The 25,551-nt window shown below is 47.5% G+C and overlaps 1 protein-coding gene across 6 annotated transcripts in view; it reads left to right on the top strand.

Moving 5' to 3' along the window:
• LOC117226228 (QRFP-like peptide receptor) overlaps window positions 1–25,551 on the top strand; it is a 67,129-nt gene that overhangs the window by 4,657 nt on the left and 36,921 nt on the right. For all 6 annotated transcript variants that reach the window (XR_013034381.1, XR_013034380.1, XM_076525119.1 and 3 more), the window contains exons 3-4: window positions 9,657–10,011; window positions 11,622–11,752. Coding sequence is in view for 4 of the 6 variants with exons in the window: in XM_076525119.1 (XP_076381234.1) it covers window positions 9,879–10,011; window positions 11,622–11,752 (264 nt within the window). In the remaining 2 variants the exon portion in view is untranslated. The remainder of the gene's footprint in view (window positions 1–9,656; window positions 10,012–11,621; window positions 11,753–25,551) is intronic.

The raw sequence follows: 25,551 nt of genomic DNA, 5'->3' as shown, positions 1-25,551 counted from the left end.
GCGTGCACGCTGCCTGTTGTGCGCCTCTCTTAATTGAACCGGTAGATTACGCGTTTTTCTCCTAAACGTTCTCGAACCAGTCGACGGTTAACGTTCCGTAGAAAGGATGAGTAGATTCTGTAACGTTCGATCGTTGGACCGCAAAGTTTATGCGAATGCCTCTGTGCTCGCGTATCGTCCGCGAATGAACTTCGAGGAAGTACGTTCAAGATTTATTTACCGTGGCTTTGACAGATAAAAAGGAACGTAAACGTGCATTAAAGTACATTAAACTTTATATTCCATCGGTTCTTTTTTATGCTTTTACGATCCATAACTGCGCGAGCTTCCGATGACCGCGCGTTATGTGGAATATTCACAGTTTTTAGATAACGTTTCGCAGGTCTATTGTATCGCGATCGTAGCTTTAGTAGACTGGAAGCTTTAGATGAAGCGTTATATAAGTGAACACCCATTTTCTATTAGATCCACTAGAAATCTGAACTTATCGATTATGGAACAGCGCTTCCGAGGCGCAGCCCTTCCGAGGCTGGAATCTTTTGTCGAGTATCGTGTAGCGAAGGTCCCGGAGAGACAACGGTGAGTAGAAAATCGAGAGACCTGGTTCCGAGGGATTGCGTAACGATTTCTTATCAGTGACGGGAACAAATGATGGTTCGAATGAAAGTTTCCAGAATAATTAGTCTACCGAGGCCCGATAACGTCGCAGAAGGAGCTGTTTGATGTTCCGTCCGAATTATTCAAGCACACCGGGCGCCGGGGCTCGCGGAACGTCGACGGACGCTTTGTGCCGTCGAAAAGCCGGAAAGTCGTCGTTACACCGATCGACTCTTGTCATCGAGAATTCGTTTTGTCGACCAGAAAGCGGAGGCAGTTTGGCAGCGAGCCCGCGCGGTTGCCTTCGCGATCGACAGAAGCATATTTTCAGACAGATTTACCGGCGCTGGCGTAAGAAAAAATAATATCCCGGGCCGATTTTATCAACTCTCGAGCCGTGTTTCGCGAACGATCCGAACATTTAAACATGAAACTTCGCTCGTTCGCCGGAGATGGTTGCTCGCTGCTTCGCTTGGCCGCAGCGGCGATTAAAAAACACGGTTTCCGGACGGAATTCGCGCGATTTCGGAAATTCCGCGGCTGAACCGGGTACGCGGTAATTTCGCGGAAGATCGTGTCGTAGTCGGGGAAAAGTTTGCGCGGTTTAACTACCGCGTGATTTTCGTTAGTGCCGTCTTAATTGCGGCCCGAAGTTTCACCCTCGATGCGACTCCGATCTTCAATTATCCGGATTCACGCCTATTTTCAGGGCAAGCTATTTCGAACTAGCCCGATTATCGATCACGCCGCTATAGCTGGATGGTTTCTTCCTCGGCTGCTCCGCAGGATTCGCGTATTGGCGACCGGGATCCATCGAAAATTGTTTGCTAGTGTCGCCGCCAACCCCGCGACAATTCACCGTCGTCGGGAGATTGTTTTCCTTTCGGTCGGTGGTTTCGTGTTCTCTTCCTCTCGCTTGTACTTCGACGTTCGCTTTTTGCCGGCCGTTGTTAGTTTGTGTTCGTCGCCTCGGCGAGGATCGCGTTCGCCGTCCGCTGATTTATGCATAATTTTATGCGACGAGGACTTTTTGCACGCCCCGACTGGTCCGCATCGCGATCAGGAATTATGGATAATGGATACCAAGGTCTGGGCGGAGATTCCTTGTCGCGAATAGCATCGATCGCGTTCTTCGAAAATATCTGCAATCCGGTGTATAGTCGTTGCAATTTATTGTGCAATTTATTTATCGTGGATAAATAGAATCGACATCTTTACGCGCAATGGATACTTTGATTCCCGCGTTTTCTGCTGCTTCGTATAGTTTGGGTATTTTAAGAGCGAACAATCTATTGGCAGCTCTGAATATTTCAACAATTCATTGGGCAGAGCGTCGGAGGCATCTCTGACCTGTCGTGGACCAATCTTTTGTTCTGTTTCATTTGTACAGCAATTTATCAGCCAGGCGTGCTCTGCATAGCGAGCTGTCTACATAATTTTTCTACGAGGAAGCACCGTCTTCTGGAGAATCTTGATCTCTGCTCGGCAAGATATAAATTTTCCTCGTTTCACGGTAAACACGGTATACGTAAGCGACGTTATTCTTTGGTCAAATTCGGCAACAAACTCGAGACCCGTTCGAGCAGACGAGATTTCATTGGAACATATTTTGACGGAAAATAATTGTTGTATACCCATTCTTTAGAAAACTAGTCGGCTTAACGTCTCCATAAAAGATTCGAATCGACATACTTTCCGCCGCGAGTGTATACTCGGCGGACCTGATTCGAAATTCTGCTCACGAGTCCGTCCCGATGTTACGAATAAGGCAAGGGGTTGAAGAAGCTTTTATCTTTCCGGCTTCGGGTTCCTTAACTAATTGTAAGCTGCTTCGAAAGCTCGAAATAGTCGAGCAACGGCGGCAGAAGTTCGGACAGCAAGTGGACGCAGCGGCGGCATTAACAAGCCGCGAAACAAAAGCGTGTAACGCGAGCTTGGTTCGTCGCGGACGTTTAACGCTTTTTCTGCAACGACAGAATGGTCGCGATGACACGATCTAAATTTAGCCGGGAGCATGCTAACGAGATTCGTCTTTCGCGAATGAACGGTCTTTCCAACTTGTAGAACGAAATAGCGAACACGAGAGGAAGCTTGGCGCGAGCTTGACGCAAGCTTGACGCAAGCTTTCGAACGCCTCTTGCCTCGCGTCATCTGTCGTTCACCTAATTGTACATCGTGGAATCTGCGACGTAGATCTTCGAGCAGGCTCGACATTCCTCTCCTATCTTATCGAAACCTGTTCTTCTATCAAATCCATTATCGTTCATTCTTCCTCGCTTTCGTCGTTCTTCATCGCGATCCGCCAGTTTCTAAACTTCGTAATTTACGACCAGGCTTTCTAATTGCGGAATTTACGCGCCGGCGGAGATTATATGCGCTGGGGAAGCGGTAAATGTATGCGAGCGAATCACCTGACCCTCGGATATGGATGCTAGATAACAGCAACGACAACAATTATTAGCATATGACTCGGAAAACAATCGACTGCGGTTCTTGACAGCTTTGACTCGAAAGGTTCTTGACGGCTCTCTAATTTTTATCATGCCAAAAATATTCTCTGTTCGTTCGATCAATGAAGCTGCAACTTATTTGTCCGTATTTCATAACGTTCACTGCTGCGTTTATTTCACAGTCTAAACATATATTGCTGCGAACGCTGGTATAGTTGACGGACGGAAACGCGGACGATCCTCTTCGCAAGATCGACCGGCAAGGTTACAGATACACTATCAAGTTCGTCGTGTTAGTGACAGTAATCGTGGTGTTGGTCGCGCGATAACTCTAGCAGATATAATGTATAATTGTATAGGAAGCGTGCGAGCGACATCTGCACCGAGGACGGACTTGAATTAATTTTTACACGATCATTATGGGATCGATAAGATCAAACGGCTCCCGTATCTTGTCGGAGTCATCATCCGTTTTCGCTTTCGCGCGCGATATCACGGCAGCGAAGTGTGTCGCACGTGTGCCTCTTGGAAATCGCTGGGAACACGATGGCAATCGTCGCCAGTGAATTCTAATGACCCGGCTTCTGCCCGATGAAAAATCGCATTACTCGGTTCGTCTTAACAAGCGCTTTCTTCTCCATCTATTCGACCGTTTAGAAGGAATCGCGAAGCTTTCACGCTACTTGACTCGCAAGAAGGGAGGAAAGAACCGCTCGTTAATTGGAGCTGCATATTCATACCGGCTTATTGCAGCTTCCGCGAAGCAACGCAGTTTGCCTTTTATTTAGGAAATGTTAATTCAGACCGTCGGACACGGCCGGAATTTATACTTCTCAATCTCCACGACGTTCTTGCCCTTATGAAGGATTTTTACGAGCGCTCGTAAATGTGTTAACATTTTTCTTCGGCAAAATGAAGACATGAAAACTCGACCGTGTCCACGGCTTACTCGTGGACGTCTGTTCCGCGTGCAGAATTATGTTTGCCCAACTCTCTCGTCGAAACGATCCAAGTTCCAGCGTCGATTACCAAGTTTCTTCGAAATCCTGGCAATAGTTTAAAAACGGCGGCACTCTTTTCGTTCGATAAACTTCTCGAGAATAGTTCTCTGTACCGTGACAACGGCGAAACATTCGAATTACGTCGTCGAGTGAATCGATTAATTGTCGTCGGTCCATTAAGTATAGGGAAATCCGTTTCAATTTACAACAGCGAACGCAAATATTCCATTGATATACGGTGCACAGGCGAGTCGCATTATCATACGAGACGTATTCACGTGGGTTCGGCGGATCCAGGATCGCGTCGGAGTACGGCTCGACAGGGAACAAGAAAAATGCATTAGATTGAAAATGGGACCGTGCTACCTGTAGCTCCAGGATACGTGCTCCGACGGCGTATGGTAATTATCGATTCGGCGGACGCGAGCCGTTGCATAACTACTTAAACTAGATTTACGCGAAGCAATTAGGCTGGAAAATTATTGCGTCGCGAATCCGATCATTCGCCGATCGAGATTTCCCACGGGCGGACCGGGGAAATTTCATTGGTTCGTTAATTGAAAGCTCCGGGAGACCGTTTAACTTTTGGCTCGCTGTCGTTACTCTCTCTGAATACGAAAAAGCTGTCACTGCTCCGCCGTGGAATACACAATGAACCAGACTTCATCGGTTTAACATCCGGCGCATTTACCGGCCGGATCTCGCTGGAAAGTCTTCGCTCGTTCGATGCACGCAAAAATTACGTGAAAATCCAAACGTTGTGAAAGTATTTTTAATAGAACCGATTCACGCATCGTTCTCACCTGTATTCCCTGGATATCTTCTGTTTTCTTATTTGGAATAGTGGAGCCGGTTCTGGTTTATTATGAAATAAACGAAATTGAAGAATACGAAGATTTATTTAGCCAAAAATAAGCAAAAGAAAATAATGGAAAAATCGAAGGCACATCATAGAAACCGGCTCCGGCACCTAACTCTCCAATGCGTTTCTCCAAAAGAAAGCTTTCTTCCTCGATATCGTAATAATAGCAACGCGAATGAAGTTCGTTCCGAGAGGCAGATCTTCATTTCTCCGCTTCAATTTTTATTTATAGCATTGACGTTCGGTAGAACCGATCGATTGGAAGTTGAATCGACGATCGTTCTCTAATTGGCCGAGCACCCGAGCTCCAATCGATCACAGTCGGTGTCGGTGTGCGATATCGAGGTCGGATACGGGGAAACGAAATAATCCGCCGCTTTGTAGACGATTCCGTTTCCGTCGCGCAGTCTTAGGAGCCTCCGTATCCTAATCGCGCATTCTATTTCCGGGGCACAGAGAGGCTCCCTGTTAATGAATCTGTTTAATGAAACCTCGGTTTTGGTATATCCAGCGTCCGGGACGATCTTAACGAGGTTGCTCGGCTGGTAAACACGTCCAGTTTCCTGGCTGCATCCCGAGTAATAATCCTTGGTGCACGAATCAATAATCGTCCCGGCACACGCTCGTTCGGTCCCAGGAAGCGTAACACGCATTGTCGCGAAGCTCGGTGCATCCTCGGACCGTTGCATATTAACCTACGAGCGTGTGCTGCGGTTCCCTGTAATATATTGGTTCGCATACAAACTGCGGACACCGAATCCGCGCGTCCCGATGGTTCGCAAACTGACAAATCGCGCACTGTCGAAAACACTCGAATGCGATTAATTGCCGTCGATCCTCGGGCGTCACTTTTTGCGGTTCTGCTCCAATATCCGTAGGATGCCTGTTACAGCTGCAAAAATAAAGCTCGGATTCTGTGTGTGGTCGCTGCGGCGAATGTCGCTCGTCCTATAAAATATATATCTCCTCGTTGACAAGAAGTGGCCACTTTTTGTTCGATTGGATTTTTCAGTGTTTCAAAAGAGAACACGCTTCGATACTCCCGCGATTCGATGATCGAACATTCAGGGACACAGAGTTCTTACGGAATCGAACGAATAATGCACCCGCGGATGCTCGCTGTTCCTCGAAGATCGAGAAAAGAACACGCGCTATTCTCTATAATTCGACAACGTTGTCGAGCATATAAAAATGCCACGAAACTCTAACGTTCCTGTTCTCAGAAAATCGTGCAACGAATACATGTTACTCTGTGTATGATATCGGGGGTCCACTGTCGATCGTAGGAGAATGCGGCAACTCTAAAATTCCTGTTCGTAAAAAATCGAACAAACGGAACACGTGTTAACGTCTAGAATCCGGGCACAGGAAAATGCAGCGTTCTAAAATTCACGAGCCCGGAGAGTCGGTTATACGCAGAGGATCGCGAAACTTCGCGTGCAAATCGAGGCAATAGCGGCGCAAAGGCGCGAATGAGATTTCCGGACGCCGATTTTATCGTCGAACGAGAGAGGATCGAGAACAACGGCGTTTTTCCCAACGGTGCCGGCCACGCGTGGCCGATTCATGGGTGAAAGATCGCGGTGGGCGCAATCAGCGTTGGAATACGCGGAGGAACGACCCGCGACCGCGAAGAATCGCGTGCTTTTTCTGCTCCATTTCGCGCGGAGATTCCTTCCGCGACGCTGCGGCGAAAAACTAGCGGAAACGCCGAGCTTCCTGCGATCCCCCGGCAGAAAGCCGGGAGAGAAAAACCAGGATTTATTGAAATCCGCTCGACGTGCTTCCGTAATATATGATCAGTCGATTCTCTGACCCTCTCCGACGACAAGTTGGAATTATTGGGCGCCAAGGACCGAGCGTAGCGACGGCGTCGCGTTTTCTCCATAATTACATCTCTCTCGGGAACGATGCATCAAAAGGGACCTCTCCGACGTGTATTTTCAACGAGAACCGGTCCTCTTCGATTTCTTTTACGTAAACACCTATCGGGCCGCTGATTTAGCTCTGTTATTCCGCAAACTCGTGCCGAAGTTCGATTCGGCAGGGGCTTGGGACACTGCCAACGGCAAATTCTCTTTTTCAAGATTTCTAATCCGATCATTTTAGTCGGCATTCCATCTCGACACTTCGAGGCGCTCGTATTTTCGGTTTTATAGACCTACGAATTTGTCGAAGGCCTCTGGTAAATTAATCTCGGAGAATTAAGACTCGTAGTCTGTCAGTCGCCTCGATGCTTGTCTAGCTCCGGATTATATCTGTTCGATCTATTATCCAGAGATCCATCGTTCGATCGAAATTGTCGGAGTTCCAGTCGAACGTTTCTTAGAGATCTATTCGAGGAGGATGCAACGTCAAAATTGCGGAATTTCGTTGACTCGACATTCGCGATGTCGGCTCACGTTTTCATGTCACGATTTTCTTTTCCCACGGCTCTCCGGCTCGCGACGGTCGCCGAGAGAAAAGAAAAATGATAGCGAGATCCAATCGCAATCAAGGATTTCTCCGGGCCTCGCGTCTGGACTTGGTGAAATCATTAAGCGACGAGCCGACGTCGCGCCGCCGTTGATCCTGTGTCCCGGTTATCCGGCGTTATTAACTTTGATTGCCAAACCAGTCATTTTTTATTTTATTCCCCGAAATGCAATTTCGTTGGTTCGCTTCCCGATCCATTCATCTTCTCGGAGCTTAACGGATCGTTTATCGTTAACCGGCGCGGACCAATTAATTTGTCGTTTATATCCATCTGTAGCACGGCGGCATTATCCCTGTTGGCCGTATGAAAGATTCCGTGGCAGCGGAAATTCAATGAAACGAGACTCCGATGCGAGAACCGGGAAAGCATAATTTCCAAGCCCGGAAAATATTGCGGAAACGCGGAACGTGGAACGCTGTAATACTTTTTCACCGTTCTTCGCGTTCGATCATAAATCTCGCCCTGGCTCTGGGAGAATCGGCCGTTATCGGTTTAATTGGTCATCGACATTCCGCGTTGCCTCGAACTGCTCTTCCATTGATTATTATGGCTCGTGGGCGAATGATAAGAGACGCCGAAAGAAAGCTTCGGGGGCGTAAGATAACGATAGCGACGACGCTATCGTTCCTGAAACGGTGCTAAATTTTCCGAGCCCGTGATCAATTGTCCAACCGCGCTCCGATTTTCCGGCCAATTATTTCTTGAATGCTCCGCGCGAGTTCGTTACTGGCCCCACAAATCTCCGGTAATTATCTCGGACCGATTAAAACCGAAACTCGAAACGTAACCACCCTTCCGTCGACGATTCTTCGTCACGGTCGCGAACCCTCTGAACCGTGGTTAACGGGACAGGAAACGAAGTTCCTGGATCAAGAGAAACAGTTTACACGCATGCACACCCACGGTCTCATAATTTCTCCGGGGAACGGGCATCTGAAATTGAATGCCCCGCGGAATACCGGTCAGGAGGATGCTTCTTTCCCAAGATAACTTGCGCGGGCGTTGCAGTTCGGATCTCGAGATTTTACATCATTATTTTCCAGTCGCGAAGCCGTAGAATCGTTTGCGGCGATTTGAAGCAGAAAATTGAAACCGCGAATAGGCCGTGTGTCTCCTTCGTTCGAACAACTTCGTCGATTCGAAGAATTTTGGGACCCGGTTTTCGGGAAAATTTCGGCGCTGTCGTCGTGCTCATTAAGAAAATCCGAAGAATAAATTGTGAACTTCTACGGCAGCACGACTTCATTGGCAGCTTAGCGCTATCGCGTTGGCGCAGAGCGGCTCGTTCGATCGGAATTTGGACGCGATAGCGGCCGCGTTTGGAGGGCATTATTTCAGAGAATTACAGAGCCGAGCGTAATGCGCGGTTCTTAATGAATTTGTCGACCGAACCGACTAGGGTACGGTAACGGCTCCCGATGCCAACAGAAATCGCGGATCCTGCCGGTGGTCGCATGGTTTCGGTGTCGGTTGCTAGTCACGCGCATCGAATCCCGCTTAATGTGTCGAAAGATGGGAAGCTGCTGAAGCTGAAGGAGGGATTCGTTAAAAGCTTCGTGTACTTTGTCGAACACCCGCGAATTAATACGGATCGTCGCGGACGAAACCGCGTCCGCAAATTCACAGAATTCAAGCGTGATCCTCTCTCGCTTCGCACTGAAACCATCCCGCGGTGGGATTCGGTGCTGAATAGTTTCCTCTCCGAGTTTCAAAACAGGCTGTGTGGATTCCTAAATAATTGCGTCTCTTTGCGACGATCTTGGAGACAAACGGAATTTGTTTTTACCTCGTTTACAGATTGCGCTCCGATAGCGGAAAAGTATTACAGTAATGTCTCCCTTATTGTCGCCCAAATTGCGACAAAAAATGGACTATCTGGGAAGAGGAGATACGATTGTTCGAGCCTTGCGGCTCGTTTTTATAATTGTTAACAAACGCTAGCTATAAAAACTAACTGCAAGGCTCGAATAATCGTATCTCCTCTTCCCAAATTGTCAATTTTTGAGCACGATCTGAGCATCGGTAAGGGAGACATTACTGTATTCCATTGCCCCTTTCACGATGGAAGTAGCGAATCTGTCTTGTCCTGAAATCTCATTCTAATACTGAGGATATGGACCCGGTCACCGATAAGCGAAATAATAAATTCTTTGGAATAAGAAATAGGGTGGTGGAAAACATTGCGAAGGAACAAAATGTTTGGAACAGGAAGAAGGGGAATTAGAAAATACGGGGGAACGCGCGTAAAGTGGAAATCTTTTGTGCGACAGGATTAAGAGATCGCGGGGCAGCCGGAAAGGATGCGATCGAGCGAACACAGGATCAAGAGAAAGGTTTCTCGACGAGGCTGCAGGCATCTCGAGGGACTGCTCGGGTTGCAGATTGCGGCGCAGCTAGGGCCCGAGGCCGCACGATGGGAAATGCGCTCGTGAACGATCGTCAACCGGTGTCCCAACCTGCGAAGTGTCACCGTTGAGAAGCTAATCGCAATCATGTCGAACGAGACAAATGCGACGGACGATTTTCCCGACTACGACATCAACGAATCGTACAGCCACTTCAACTGGGCGGAACTTGCGCCTGTCCTCGTCGTCTACTCTCTCACCTTTTTCCTTGGATTAGTCGGTGAGTACCATTTCGCGTCGTTTCATGCCGCTTCATCTCGTTTCATCCCGCTCGATTTGCTCCCTTCGTTCTTCCTCTTCCGGTCAGCCAGAACATTCTTCCACTGATTCCGGTTGCAGACTACTCGGGCGCGAACCGCCGCGACGATAAGAAACTTTCCGATAAGCGTAGATCCTCGATCGTCATTGTCCGAGAGGTCTCTCTTGATTAAAGTTCCCGATGCTCGGATGCTTCGGTCGCTGTAGCCTTTCGATCGAATCCGTCCAGCCACCGCATAGATTTCCCGCTAGTTCAGGTATTTCTCGATCGATCGTAATTCCGGATGAATGTCCAATTAGTTTCTAATCGTCGCAGTCACCCGATCGCATGTTTTGTGTTCGCTGGATCGAGGTCTCTTTGATCGCTGTACAATTGAATCTCGTTTCGACACGAAGTACTCGTTATCCCGGTCCGAATCGAATCATTTTTTTCGCAAACATCGCGCCGTTTTATGCGCAGCATTTATTACTCGCGCACGAGCTTGATCAAATAACATTTCGATTGCACTCGATAACGTCGATCGATGCGCGGAGTGGATATCGAGAATCGGTTGTCGGAATTTAATATCGCGATTCTCAATTTTTTCCGGCGTGTTTTCCCATCGGTCCCGCGAATCTCGGCCGAGTTATTAAGCGGAAATTCAATTTTCAGTTCGGGAATTATCGCAAGAGCCGTTCCAAACGAAAGCGGCTCGTTATTGCGAACGATTCGTCGGGCCGTCATCCTGCAGAAAAGCATTGTCGTTTCAATCGCCGAACGAGTCAAAGTGAGTCGGAAGCTCGGAGGATTAGCGCCGGCAGAGAGTATTACCGAAACTAATTAAGTTCAGCCGAGAACGCGTTTGCCGGGGGATAGTCTGCCAAACTCCCGTTATCAATCAGACACACAACTACGCGACAAAAGCGGGGTCCGGCTTTCGCAGTCGATGCAACTTGTCGTTTCGGAACGGAGATCCCGCGAAACCGCGATGCAATCTAACTTTAAGTGCGCCGCAAGCGCGAAGTTCGCCGTTGATATTATTACGAAACAGGAACGAACGGCAGGATTTACTCCGAGATTCCCCTAATTCCGCGTTACATGGATTCGGCCGGGTCGCCGGTAACTTTGATAGGCAGAATCGGGTCCCCCGTTTGCTATTCCGACAGGCCCTGGACTCGGCTCTAATCTCGCGACAGGCACCCGAGATTAAACTTTTATTCGGCGAGAATCGATGGAATCGCGAAGCAGAAATCTGCGATCCGTTATGATCGATTCATTAATTAAACGGTAAGATCCGATTTTTGATAGAAAGTTCAAGCGGAGTTCTTCACGATCGAAGCTATTTTTACGGGCGACTTTAATCATCAACTTTCGTCGAGGAAATTACTCGCTGTTTATTCTGGAGAGCAGCAGTTAACGAGAACTGCCGAAGATCCGTTTGCAAAGAATCGCGCAATCATTCCCGTAGATCCAGATTCTAGATCGGTCGATCGTGGCCCTGCGCTACACACGACTCGACGGGTGGGCGGGTCAATTATCAAGTTTTAATGAGAAACCGTAGAAACACCGCTGTGCATCGTGTTTTATTTCAGGAAACCTGCTCATCATCGCCTCGACGCTGTGCCCGCGATTGAGACCTCTACCAGCCACGCCGACCAACGTCTTCCTGGGAGGTTTGGCAACGGCCGATCTTCTGCTCATTATCTTCTGCATTCCCGTCAAGGTGAGCCTCCATCACCGCGATCGCGATCAATTCCGAATTAACCCTTAGGGGACCAAAACTATTTATTTCCAGTTTATTTCCACTGCCAAGTCCGGACCGTTTTCTCAGACGAAAAATCGTTGATATATTTTCATCTAAACAATCGTGCCTATTCTTTCAATGTTTCCTGCCAGATTTTATGGTTTTCTTGATTTCTGCCGCGTGTATGGCGGCATTGGACCGTTAAGGGTTAATTTGCCGACGCCGTTGCTTACCGATCACCGAATGAAACTTCCGTTCGGCGAGCGTAAACGTTCGGGAGCAATCTGCGAAGATCGTTTGAAGATTTCGTTTGCTTCGCAGCTGTCGTAAATCAAATATCATACTCGTCGAACTTTGTTAATTTTGCGGGTCTCTGCTTCGCCACAGTGTGCCATGGATTCGCAGAACGTGCTTCTACCGAGCCACGTCGTACACGCTCGTTCAATTTACATTATAATGAGAATGCTCAAAGGTTGTCCTAGTTCAGTCTCATTTCTGCAATATTTTCTACGTAATTCGATGAAATCCCGCCGATCGCGAAATTGTTGGATATTTTCGAAAATATCGTTCGCGCCGGTTCGCTCGAGATATTTGATAACATCGTAGATTTCCGTGGTCTTTGCTGTTTTTACGAATCGGTAAAGAGACCCGTAATCCTGGACGCGGCGCAGGTTCTAATCGCGATTCCAGAAGTTTTTGGCAATTTTGCGCGTGGTCGACGCTAACGAATTTTGGCCACGCGAAACGGAGAATCTAAGTTGGGAAGCCCGGTCAGCCATCTTTGGTGGAATCGACGGTTAGTTCAAATAGATTGGTTCTCCCGTGCCGAAGGCAACGGCCACTTGTACCAATGGAAATTTTGAGAACTGCTTGGCTCGGTGCCCGGCCTTTCGACCTGGTAACGCCGCAAATCGGTAGTAGATGAATCAATATACGTAACAATAATCTCGAAGGAAGCTGACATCACTCGATGACTCGTACATTTGATCGTACACTCTCCTCCAACCAACGATCCACAGAGCCATCAATTTCCTGCGACGCTTATATGCGTTTGCACTAACAGCAAACTGACGTTTTACGGTCGATCCGAAATTTTATCGCGATCGAATCACCGTGAGTCACCGTGCTTCCACCCGGTGGACGGTAAAATTATCAGTCTGTGAAAGTGCAATCGCAGTTTTCACCTGGTCTCGTAAAAAATAAAAATATTGGCACACAACTTCGGTGGGCAAATTCAACGATAAAATACGGGGAACAGTCACCGGATCGTGAAAAATGAAAATGAAAATTCCTTCGTTCCGCGGAAAAAGGTATAAATTACCGAATGCACTTTCTCAGCGGAGAGAGGGCAACGTATCAGATTAATCAGAAGAACAAGAAACTTCGCTAGGAATTCTTGTCTGGCTGAATTTATTACATCGGTCCGTAGCCATTTCCCGATACGAGGCTCGGCGGGGAGAGAAATAGTTTTAGCACGCCGAATAATTGAATTGGTTACAGCGATCCGAGGCAACCTAGCCCCGAATTCAGCACTCCGATACATTTTCGCCTCAACATTATTCATAATTCCTTGTTAATTAATTCTTGCGACGCAGCCGTGATCCGGGTCGAAACGACATCGTAAGTTTCCAGAGAATAGTTGGGCGCCAAGAATCTCTGGTAACAGGAAGTACATTAATTAAAGCGAACCTTCGGCTCGTCGAGGATCGTTGTTGAGGCAACCGGTGCAGTTAGGTGCATCTAGGGTCTCCCAATTTGGGGTGCATCTAGGGTCCCCCAATTTGGAGTGCAGCGCGAGCACGCTCGAAATTAATACATTTCTTTAATCTGAACGGGCAAATACGTTCTCCGTTTTCACTCCACATATTCACATAAAATACTGTTTAATAATCTCAGCAAATATTGCAGTACGTCCGTTCACAATTTCTACCACAATGGTTTCTTCAGCTACTTTCTATTTTTAGGCACACGATAAATATGAATTTTCTTTCTCGTCTAAGAAATTGCTGCAATCGAGAAACTTGTAATCTACGAAGAAAATGATACGACAATGGATTAATCCTTGCGCCAACGAGTCGATAAGCTTTTCCTCGAGTCCGCCTTTTTCTGTTTCTCGACGGCCTTGGAATCGAACTGAAATATTGCCTCGAGTTCCCGAAACTTGTCTGGTCGAGCGTACGCTGGCATAAACATCCGCCATAATGTGGAATATAGATCGTCCGATGTCCCGCCACACGGAATCTCATGAAACAATGATCGCGGGTTTATCGTGCGGTCGTAATAATTCATTTCCGGAGTCTGTTTTCGTCGTTCCGAATTTATCGCGTTCCACGGTCTGCCCCGTTCATCTCGATAGAGAGCGAGGCTGTAAAAGTGATCGCTCGTTCCTTTTTCCTATGGTCGTTCTGTTGTCACACGAGCGTCCCCGTGATCGATTGTCTCGCCCGAGCGTGTCTCGTTTATCGAAACAACAGGCTGGGCCCACCCTTATGAACGCGAGCCTCCAGGGCATTGTCGAGCTGCGAGTTTTCGACGCCTCGTTTCGCGATCGAGGCCGTCCACTGCAATTAAGCTGTCGCTCCCCAGTTTGGGCTCGGTCACGGTAACGGCCTGTCAAATTTCAGGAAGAAATTACTGGCCCGCTCTACGGGGTAAATATTGTTCCTCCGCCGTGGCCACCCCGCCGGGACGACACGAGTCTTTTTCTCGCCATGCTAACTTTCGCGACATTTTCTCCGCCGAGAACGATGAATCACGGCGCGCCGTTTTTCACAGCCACGGGATATAACACAAATCAACGAAGTCTTTGCTTTGCTCTTGTCGCGGGAGTATTACGCATTCCGCGTTTCCTGTTGTCGGTTGAATTTTTATCCTGCGAGAATTGTGCTCGGCGAAGCTGGAAAATAGTCCGAGAGAGTAATCACGGATTTGGAGAAATTTCATAAAGCGGGACTTCCGTTGTCGAATATTTTATAAAGAGATTGAAACGTAAACGGGCACGTCTTCTAACCTTCGTTCAACTCATTTGCATCGCAGGGAAGAATGAAACGTGTAATGATTGGACCGTGGATTTTATGTCTTTGTGATAAAAGTGACCTAGATAAAATATCGAAGTCTAAAGATATTAGAATCATTTCAGAACGTCGCTGTTATTTTCTCTGTAATTTATTGATATCGTTAGAAGAGAAGTATTTAATTTATGTCTCCTATAATTGAGATAAAACATTTGTATCTTGCAAAGGAATCCGCAGTCTAATAATAATTGTTTCGTATAGCATTCGTAGCGATAAATCAGTCAGTGGCGCTATTTTGACAAACCACCCGATACTTAACAGTTATTTTCGACGCTAACGACGGAAATGGGTCGATCGTAGACAAATATATTTTATTCTACGCTCACGAAGCTCTATAAAAAATTACTTAGAAGCAACGCTACTATTTTTCGCCAAAATATCGGGACTTGGACCATGCAGTTTACGAGCGGCCGTAAAAAAGTTTCAATCTGATTAGAGCTAAATAGATCCGCGTGGAATAGAATGACACCGAGATAAGGTATCTCGATAAGAATTTGGCGGATTCGTCCGTGGAGGAACGATTGGGACCGAATGTTGTTTGGTCGAAAAGAAATCGAGACACCATGTCTCTTGCCGAGAGAGAAGGAGAGGGAGAGAGATAGTCCGGTGTCAAGGCGGCGCCGGGACGTTCTGGCCCGAATGAAAATAAAATCGAATTGTGCCAAGTTCTAAATTTACGTATCCGAGAATCGGCTGCGACTTGTCTCGTGCACGAGCGCGAACTTCGCCTCGGTTTTACTGTCACTGTGGGTCAGTCGCTCGTCGATCGTCTCGTCACTGGTCAGTCTTCGTCCGGCATTCGCGATCGAATCTGCCTTTACGAGCCGAACTCTCTGTTTCGATTCGTCTAGGCACGGTTTCTCGCTGATTTACTAGTTTATAGCTCGCGTGATTTGGGGCACGTTTTTATGCGGGGACTGCGATAAACGATAAGAAACGTGAAAACATATTTCACTGTTTTATATGGGAGTGCTCGCGTCCGAGCAACGGCCGGATATCTCGCCCATCGCCGAGAAACCCGAGATGTCTGAAATTGGACTATTAGCATAGTTATAAACACGCCGTAGAAAGAAATTCTCGCAGCTTTCATGCTGTTACAGCTTTTATCGCGGCTCCAACGCAAACGTACTCTCGGCGGAACAAAAAGGTTTAATGCTACGGACAAAGAATGGTCAAGAAAGTGGGCGCAGCCTGGCAGTGTGTCCCGAGTAAAAGTAATAAAGAATAGAATGTAGAAACTTTTTTTTAGGGGAGCTTTAGTGCTTTCGAGAAGATTGAATTAAAATTTCCCCGCGTTACGCGAAGCGACGCTTGCATAAAAATTCGCCGAGAAAATATAAATGAACGAAGTTTCCGGCGATCCTTTCCTCGAGTGTATCATATCGAGAACTTTGCATTTCTACCCTTCTAGAATCTTTCCAGTGATAGGAGCACTATACCGTGCATCGACGATCCCGCCGGAAGGTTAGCCAGAAGAAACCTCGCGCTCGGATTAACATAATGAAGAGGTCGAACCTGAAAGAGTCGATTCTCTTTCCAAGCGGTTTCCATTCCGGCTTGGAAGCGTCGTGCCAGGAACTTGCTCGGTATCCTTTAAAAGCGAATTACGCTCTCCCGTCGGTGCTTGAAACTTGGTTTTACCGTGCACGGACAATTACGCGAGGAAATATTTTCGTTGCGGTCCGAGCGTTAACCGGTTACCCTCGACCCTTTAATTTCTCGTTCGCGAGATAAAGAAGCCCTCGAGATGGTCCGGCGGCTCCCTTAAGAAATAGGGATCGAGTCGAGCAAAGGGCCGCCGGCGGAAAGCGAGAGTCCTCTCTTATTGGTCTACACGCGGCAACATCTTAATCCGCTCGGCTCACGGCGAGGCGAGGCAAGGCGAGGCAAGGCGAGGCGGACAACGACTGCTCCACCGACAAACACGTTCTCGTAATCGCGTGCCCGCTCACCATTCAGAGCGAACAGAGCTTGATTTAATTTATCGTCCGCTGAATACGCTGCTTTCATTGCCAATGATGTCGCCCGGCGAACGTCGAAAGTTTCTTCCTCGTTTCCTCCGCTCGATTATTGTGTTTCGCGCTGCTCCGTCCAACTTGCGCCCTCGACCCTCCACCTTCTCCTCCTCCACCTCTTCTCCTCAAACTTCGTCGATCCTCGCCCCGAGGCCTTTGCAATCTTTCCCGAACCACAGCTTCTGTCAATTCCGAACTGTTTTCACAGAAAATGTCCTTGGAAAGTATTCCATCGAACAATGCCGAGTTTCTTAGCGCGGACAGCCCGCGAACTTTTCCTTATTTCTTTTAAATGTTAGCGAACGCGGCCGGAACGTGCAACGAAAGGTACGTTCCCGTGGTACTCTCTGCTGCTGCTGCCACGTCCGCGAGACTCGACTGTACCGGGTGAACCGCAAACTTGCAGCTTGCGTCCGGTAGAAAAGTTTTTATTCCGTTGAATTGTTCGAGTTCTGCTGCGGCCGCATAAAGAATTACAAATTTTCAGTTCTCCGGCATCGCTTCGTTTGGCAAGCTGCAAACAATTGTGATGCTTCTGCAGATTTTAACCGCGAGCTTTATCCCGTCGCGTACGGCGAATAAGGGTAACGGTTGCATAAACTAGCGTGGTTTAATTCATCCTGTGCCGGCGCGGAGAGGAATGCTCGCGGCTGGATTTGATGTACGAAGCTTTTTCGATGCCGGGCTCTCCTTTTAATCCGTGTACGAGAGCGGCTCCGCGTGTCGAGGTTTTTAATTCCGCGAGTCGGCGAGTCGGTCGCCGGTTGTTTTACGCGGTATAAAATCGCCGATATACGGTAACGGGCTTTTGTATTCCAGGCAGGGGCCGCCGCGGGATGTAAATTTTCGTCAACGTCGACGGTTCATTCGCCGCAGAAATGAAATTCCGCAGCTTCGGCGGTGGGTCGCACGCACGGCAAACGGAATATTAATGCATCGAGCCGTTCCGCTGATGCTGAAAGTGATAGAGTAGTGTTTAGAGCTACAGCCGGTGAACCACCGTTAGGGAAAACGGTGGAAAAGAAACGGGAATATAAAGAGCGGAGAACGGCTCGTCTGTTTTTTGGTTCGAAATCAACGACCGAGATATCGTCTAATTTACGAGCTTCGGACGAAAGGAGTACTAACTTATTTACGTAAGGTTTCGTCCCTCGAATTCGTCCGTCGAGAAGCTGTATAGAAGGATTCCCTCGGGACGCGGCATCAATTTTCCAGGAGTTCCGGATCTCTTTAATCGTTATCCTTTGAGACACCGGTCTTCCGGCTCTTTCCTCTTGCTTCGAGGAAGTAATGCAAAATGCAGGATAAGCGGCGGCCGCGGCAGTTTCTCTCGACACATAGTTTTGATAGTTATTTGCTGATCTCGCCTTTGCTCGAGGCTTCCGAACGCTTCGGTGGTTTTGGTCGGCGAGTATCCTGGAAATTTTAATAGAGGAAGCGCAAATGGCGTTTCCGAGGCTTTCGGACGCTTTAGGTAAACTCGAGCACTTCCGTCATAGCTCGCTGTATAAATTTAAACCATCACTACCGGTGGCTTCGTGTTTGCTCGATAAGTAGAGAGCTTCGAATTGTACAATTTTCCTGTGTCCACGGTATCTCGGAGTTCCAGGAAGACGGAACCACCGGTTGAAAATATCGTTTAAAATTCCGACAGGGCTGGAATCATTCTCCAGAGTGGTGAACATGCTTCCGGTAAGTGCGCCCGCGGTAATTCACCATTATTATCCGCCGCCTTTGTTCTCCGATGTGCTGCCACTGTTCGTAACCCGACTTCGCCCTGTATCGAATTACCTGGCTAGGAAAGACTGGGAAAGGGAGGCAACGCGACAGATTTATTCGTTACACCATGGAAAGAACACCTTCTCCTTTCTCCGCGGTCGCGTTTACCGAACGAGAGAAACATAATACGCTCGCAAACTCGAAGGGTGTTGAGAAACACTCCCGAGGAAAGCTCTGCCGGACTTCGGCGCGTACGCGACTTGTCGAGATCCTGTTCCGGGAAATGGATCCCGATTCCAAAGTGTATTTAACCTTATCCATCTGTTTACCTTTCCGAGCCCTCAGGCTTCTTGTTGCGTTCGTTGTCGCCCAATTTCGTACCCTTCTCTGCTTAAAAAAATAATTTCTTCTCACTTGCGAGGTTTAGATCCGTCGATGGATCGCTATGAATTTTCTATGTAAAAGATCGCGGCGTTTTGTAACAGTTTACTTATTGATCTTAGGGTTCGTTCGCGAACTTTCTTCGCGTAGATTTTTCCGTGTCTCTGGTTCGAAGCTCGAGAAGAAGTTTTGGATACCGTGAATTTAGGGATGGATCACGCGAGAGGGATGAATTTGTAAGGAAACTGCAGCCCGCTCGATAACACATGGCTCCATTAGTTGAAGTAATATTTCTTCGGGCTCCTTTCTTGTAACGTCAGTTTGATCGATTCGACGATTCCGATGTTAATAGCTCCGAAAATATCTGAAAAGATGACAGCGAATTCGCTTGGAAACTAAACTAATTCCGGGAGTTGCCGCCTCCGGAATTCGATCCCTTTCGATCTCCGAGTCGGCGGTGGATTCCCTGGCGTCAGATGCTAGCCACGCGTCTTCGGGGGTTCATTTGGAAAGTAATTTTAGCCAGAGAGGCGCGAGAAGCTACCTTTAACTCCGATTCGGTCGACCGCCTTCCGTTGGAACCACCGAATTGATTTCAATCGATCCGATCGATATCCAAACGTTCGCCAGAGACTATTCCTTCTTCGACTTTTATCGAAGAGCAGTACAGAGAAACGCGTTGTTTTCGAGCAGTGTTTTCGCGCGTGGAATCTTTAATGACTTCTGCTCGAGGGCGGGGAAGTTTGTCGATTACAATGGGGAAACGTTCGATTTCCGTGGCAGTGACGAACGATCCCATGGAAATTTTATCGGGTAAAAAAGTTGTCCCAATGAGCCGGCTTTCCCGGTCATTTTTCTCCTGCTTCCTGATGTTTTATCGACAGTTTGTCTAGTTTTAACGATGACCCGATTCCGTGACGTGCAACAGGTACGCGTGCCTCAGCGCGCAGCAATTTACTCGATACTTCGCGGACTGTTGATTCATTACGGAAATGTGCGACAGCTGCACCGTGTGCGACACACAGAGTGGCGAGTCAGTCGGGGTACAGGTAGATCATTGTCAGCCACTAATTTTCGGGGTTTCATTTCGGTGAGCGTTATTTAAGTATACAAGTGGTAATACACGACCGTATTGAAAATGTTCCTTCGGTATCCCCATATTATTCCTGCAAGTAGCATCGATCAGCCGTGGCCAGACACACGAACGAATTTGATGTAAATTTTATTCTGTCGATTGTGGTCGGAGACGCATAAAAAATTCTGTAGAACGTTGCTGCGGCATCCTCGTGTTATTCCGGCGCCTAGCACCGGTCGGTTGTGGCCAGACACGCGTGAAAATTTATTTGAAACGTTCCTTTGATATTTGTTCGTTATTCCGGTAAATAGCGTCGGCCAGGAATGGTCGGGCGGCCGGTAAAAATATTTGAAACATTTCACGAATTTATTTCATACAATTTATTTCGCCGAGCGTGTTCGGGCGCGCAGGAAAATTCATTGTAGAAATTTCTTCTCTGCATTCGTGTATTTTAATGAGTGCTATCGGTCAGCATTGATCAGACACGCGCGATATTAATATTTGACGTCTCGTTTCGACGAGGATGCTCCGAGGAATATTTTAATTTAAATTTGCCCTCTGCGCAAACGATATTTTCGACGGACAATTCACGCGAGAACGAACAAAAACCGTGTAGCGTGTAATGTATTCATCTTTACCGGTGTCTTCTAACAGAGAAACTTTTAATTTATCCGTGTCCCAGCGTATCCTGACATTTCGAGAACTCGGATTGTGAGGCATTGCGATGCGAAATGTTGGACGAACTTTAATGCGATCCTTACGTCTTCCTGTCCGACTCCTGCACAAGATTCGACCGAGCAGTGACATCTTGGAGAAACTCGAAGCGCGGAGCAGCGGTTCGCTTTTGACGGAAACTTCGAATAGCTATTAATTGGCAGTTATTAAATGTATACGTTACGAGACCGCGCACGTATATAATACTTTGTTAGTCCCGCGCAATTGTGCACGCAGCGTGCGAAATTGTCGTTTGATTAATCACGAATAGCATCGCGGAGTCTCATGAATGAGCGGCTGATCATACACGTGCCTATACTACTTGCGAGCGTCACGTACCACACGGGCGAAATTGGTTTCCACTTTTATCTGGTCGAGTTCTCGCATGGATCATGTTACTATACACGATCGATGTCCCAACGGGATTAGTACACAATCCTTCATTTTATCAATCTTTTCCCTCCATCTTTTCTCCTCTTGGAATGTTGCTGGAACTTGGATATCCGTGTACTCGTTAAGAACGCAATTGTTTCTCCGGATTTTATTTTCAGCCAGCGAATCCTCGTTTGGATCGATATTTCTCTGATCCCGCTCGGATCAATCGATACTTCGATCTCCTAATTAACAGATCATAATCTAAACGACGAATCTCCGCATCCAAGTTTACAATCAATTGGTCGAACTCGATGTTCGAATACGGTTTGCTTCGGCAAATCTCCCTTCGACGTCAGAGTAGAATTGGGTCGAAATCTCCAGTCGTAGAGTGGTGTAAACATTATGTGATTTCTAAGGAAGAGTCGCGTTTTCTATTTCCGCCGCGAACTCCCGATCGTCGTTTTCTTTCAGCTCGTTATTTTTCCAGACTGCTAAAAGTTTGTAAACCTTGAGTTCCTTGGAACGGATCGCCTCGCTTCGTGCCAGGGAACTTCTCGACATTGAATCTTCCCTTTTATTCTGGGAATATCGCGGTCGTTATCTATTCCATCGAACGTCCAAAATTCCTTAATCACAGCACTACCGTCTAACATTCGCCAGTCGGAGCGATGTAATTTCAGCTCGCTCTCGAACAGCCGTCGTCCTTAACCTCGCGATTCGTCCCATGATCGTTGACGCGGAAACTTTGGCAGCGTCACCTTGACACCGTTCCGCTCGTTTTCTAATCCAAGCGACTGTCCGAGCGGTTTAACGCGAACGGAGTAGCTGGTCCGATTAAAAAGCTAAACGTTGCTCTACCAACGGTGTCCCCTGTGTTTTCTTGGCAAGCATAGCTGGCACGTGGACAAAAATTCATCGGCGAAGTTTTTGCGTGCGCGAAGAGTCTGCGGTGTCGATACTCCCGGGCTCGTCGAAAAATAAAATCGTTATTCCCGAGGATCCAGCGTCGGATGGGACCTCGTTGAATATTTCAGCGGAGAAACGAGCTGGGCGGATTCGAACCATGCGTCAAACTATGGCAGCGAGAGCGGGGCGACGTTCTCGTCGAAGGTCGCGTGGAAATGAGGCAATATCGGGCCCACCTAAAAAGCCAATAAACCGGAGCGGCCGCTACCGGAAGCGATACAGCCGGAAATTCTGTCGCACGTTTGCCTCGACACCTCGGGACGCCACGAGCATGCAGTCTCTCCGGGTGCGGGGGTGTCCGTTGTACGGCAACCGGCTCGTCTCGGGTCGCGCCAGTCGCTCTATAATTCATCGGGAAATTTTTTACGGTCACAGTTCTGTCAGGTCTGTCGAAGCTGTCGCGTCCTAGTTGTTGCGAATGCCATCTTTTTTTTAGGACGCGTAACACTGGCTGAACTTATTGGAAATTTATTGCATCAGTTTCCCAAAATTAGGTACCATCTTCCTCCGTACCTTTCTCGACCGGTCTTTTATGTATCTCCGGTCCCTCGCTTCGAGGATCTGTGCTCGAAGTTTCATTAAAATTGCACGGCAAGAAGATTGGACGATATTCTCGTCATTCTTCCGACCGGTTCGCGTAGACTCCGCCACTGTGTTTAATATGCCAGAAAGCTGGCATATTCCTTCCTCTTCCTCCTCCAACATGTTTTCGTCGGTCTCGGTTCTGTTTAGATTGAAAATTGAATAAATTGCAGTTCGAAGAAGAGGACGATGCGTCGCGTCGCGAACAGCAGTATCGAGGAATTAAATGGCGAATTGCGTCGGGAAGAGTCGAAACACAACCGACGAATTTGCTCGTATTCTCGTCTACCATTTTCGCGGAAGCTACCGGAAATGTAAACCGCAGTCGGTAGCGTTTAAAGTAATGCATGCGCGAGGTCTTTGGTGGCTGCGAAGCTGCACCAATGCAACGTTAATATAATACAGCAATTTACATCGCCGGGACAGCCGTACTTTAAACGAAGCTAGTCAGGAAACGTGGGCAACATGATGTTCTTCGAGCATTCTCGCTTGTTACCGGCATCCGGGAGTTATTGTCGGGAGTTCTTCCTTTAACGCACTCTAAGTCACTGACAGATAGTTCGAGCTGACATTCGATTTACCAGAACGTGACTATTCCCGCGAAGTTAAATTCTGAACACTGGTCGACACCCTCGAGGAATATATTTACGATTTATCAGTGAACTCTCGAGCAGACAGAGCGATTTCTCTCGTAAAAATGTTCGAAGCACTCTTCCGGAAATTGTTGAAATGCGAATTCGTTAGGTGAAATTGTCGGGAAATAAAATACGAATACTTGTCTCGCGAAAGTTGCTCGAGCACCGTGAAATTTTGGAAGTACGTAATTTGGATTATTTAATGCGACGAATGGAGTAAATGTAATTATTTAGGCTATCGACTCTGCTGGATCGTTGCTGGAACATTTTACGCGGTCGTGGTTCGATGTAGCGAACGAAGAACAACTTCAAAGACGTCCGTTGATCGTACAATTGCACGTGAATTAAATGCCCGGCGCATCCGACGAGTCAGCGAAGTGGAAACGTTTCTTTGGACTTTCGTTTCCCCTGGTCGGAAGTGAAATCACTCTGCCGGAAACTCGTATCACATGCAACCAAGCTAATTTATCATATGACGCACCGGTGCAACGGGTTACAGTAAACATTACCGCGAATGAAATGTGCGCTTTCAGGCCGCGAACACGTTCGCCAGTATCACGTTGCATTAACTACTCGTTAATTAATGATTCGCTAATGGGAAAGTAGTTCCATAGCCTGCGGGCTCCGCGGTCCGTCAGAGTTCCGAACCTCCAACAATTTCCAGATAAATTGAAACGTCCCGCGCGCGACAATATTATTCGACCGTAATGAATGAACGAATGATAAAAACCGAGAGCGACTCCGGTTTCCCGATTCCGATGAAAAGTTATCGGCCCTCGTCGATTAATTCACCGAACTCTGCCGCGGAAATGAATTCCGCCACCTAGTAGCTTTTTGCCCCCTCGAAATCCATCGTTCAAGGCTCCGCAGGGATTACAATAATTCATATCTCATTCTTCGCTATGGAATTATTCGGTTCGGGAAGATCGCTGCGCCGAAAACTGTTCGATAAATTCAGGATCGTGTGTACATTTCATCGTCAAAAAGAATTTCCACGAAATTAGTTCCGGTACCTTTGGCACAGCCACTTCGATTGGCGGGTGCTTTTAATGAAATTAATTTTCGCGATGTTTCTCGGTTTCTCCCACAGGAAATTAAAACGATCGATTCGGTTTCGTAAGGTTTTATAAAACGTAATAACGTAGACTGGCCGATGTTCGTGCATAATAAATATGCAAAATGCATGTGTGACATTTATGCACGAGAAATATACAAAATATGAGCGAAGTTAAATACATATTGTATTAAGTATCGGGAGACGTTTCACAGTTATTCCGATGTGTTATACTTTAATTAATAATTACCAAGTCAGTGTTTCGGAAACATGGTTTTCTGGGGCGAACATTCAGCATTATACCGACATATACGGACACGGCAAATAACGCGAAACAATAAATTATTGCATATATTTTTAAACACAGATCCGCAGAAAATAAAAAGTATGTTTTCGGAATCACCCGATCATGACATCAATTAGACAAGTTATTACAGGACACATAGGAGGAGGAAGCCTTCCGTAATTCTCATCCGAAATCAAAGAAGGATCACTAAAGTGCTTTCCAAGCATAATTAGAGCGCTGTCACGCGATTGAGGTATGTGGCGCCGATCGAATTTCATTTGCTCTGTTAATCGAGGCGAAAAATTTGCCCGATTAGAGTTTCGCGTCTCCTCCAGGCGGATGTCGATCGCGGTGACCCGAGTTGGCGCGCAGAACCTCTCGACTTTATCCCGAATACATGGCCCCGTTTCTCCTCTCAGACAGGCCTCGCCCTTTCTCTCTCGATCTTCCTTTCTCTTGCCCTTTGTCGTTCGCAAACACGGGGAAACTTGAACACCGGATCGTTCCCCGGTAAACCGATGCTCGACGCAAACACGTTCGGTATCTGGCGTTCCTACGACCAGCAGCGAAGCTTCCCCCCATTCGCGGATGCTCGTTCCACTTTCGGCTAGGTCGTTACGACAGTTCGCAAGACGGTGTACTTTCCTGCCCGTCTCCCGAATAAATCAGAATAGTAAGTGTAATTGTACGTGTAACTAGAACGGAGTATCCGGGAAGAACTCTCCGTGGAACTTGCCTCTCCATAATCGATCGCCTCTAGCAAAAATCCTGCCATTTAATTCCTGCTCACCGAGTGGTTAGTTGTTCTCGTTCGTCGGGGGGAACTTAATTACGCTCCCGGCAAAAAACAAAACGGGAACAAGAGAGATTGCGCGGAACAATTTTTTGGGAAGTGTTTCGAC

The sequence above is a fragment of the Megalopta genalis genome, chromosome 11, assembly GCF_051020955.1.
Source record: "Megalopta genalis isolate 19385.01 chromosome 11, iyMegGena1_principal, whole genome shotgun sequence".
NCBI lineage: Eukaryota > Metazoa > Arthropoda > Insecta > Hymenoptera > Halictidae > Megalopta > Megalopta genalis.
The sequence above is the reverse complement of the archived record's forward strand: the minus strand, read 5'-3'. Positions and strand labels throughout refer to the sequence as shown.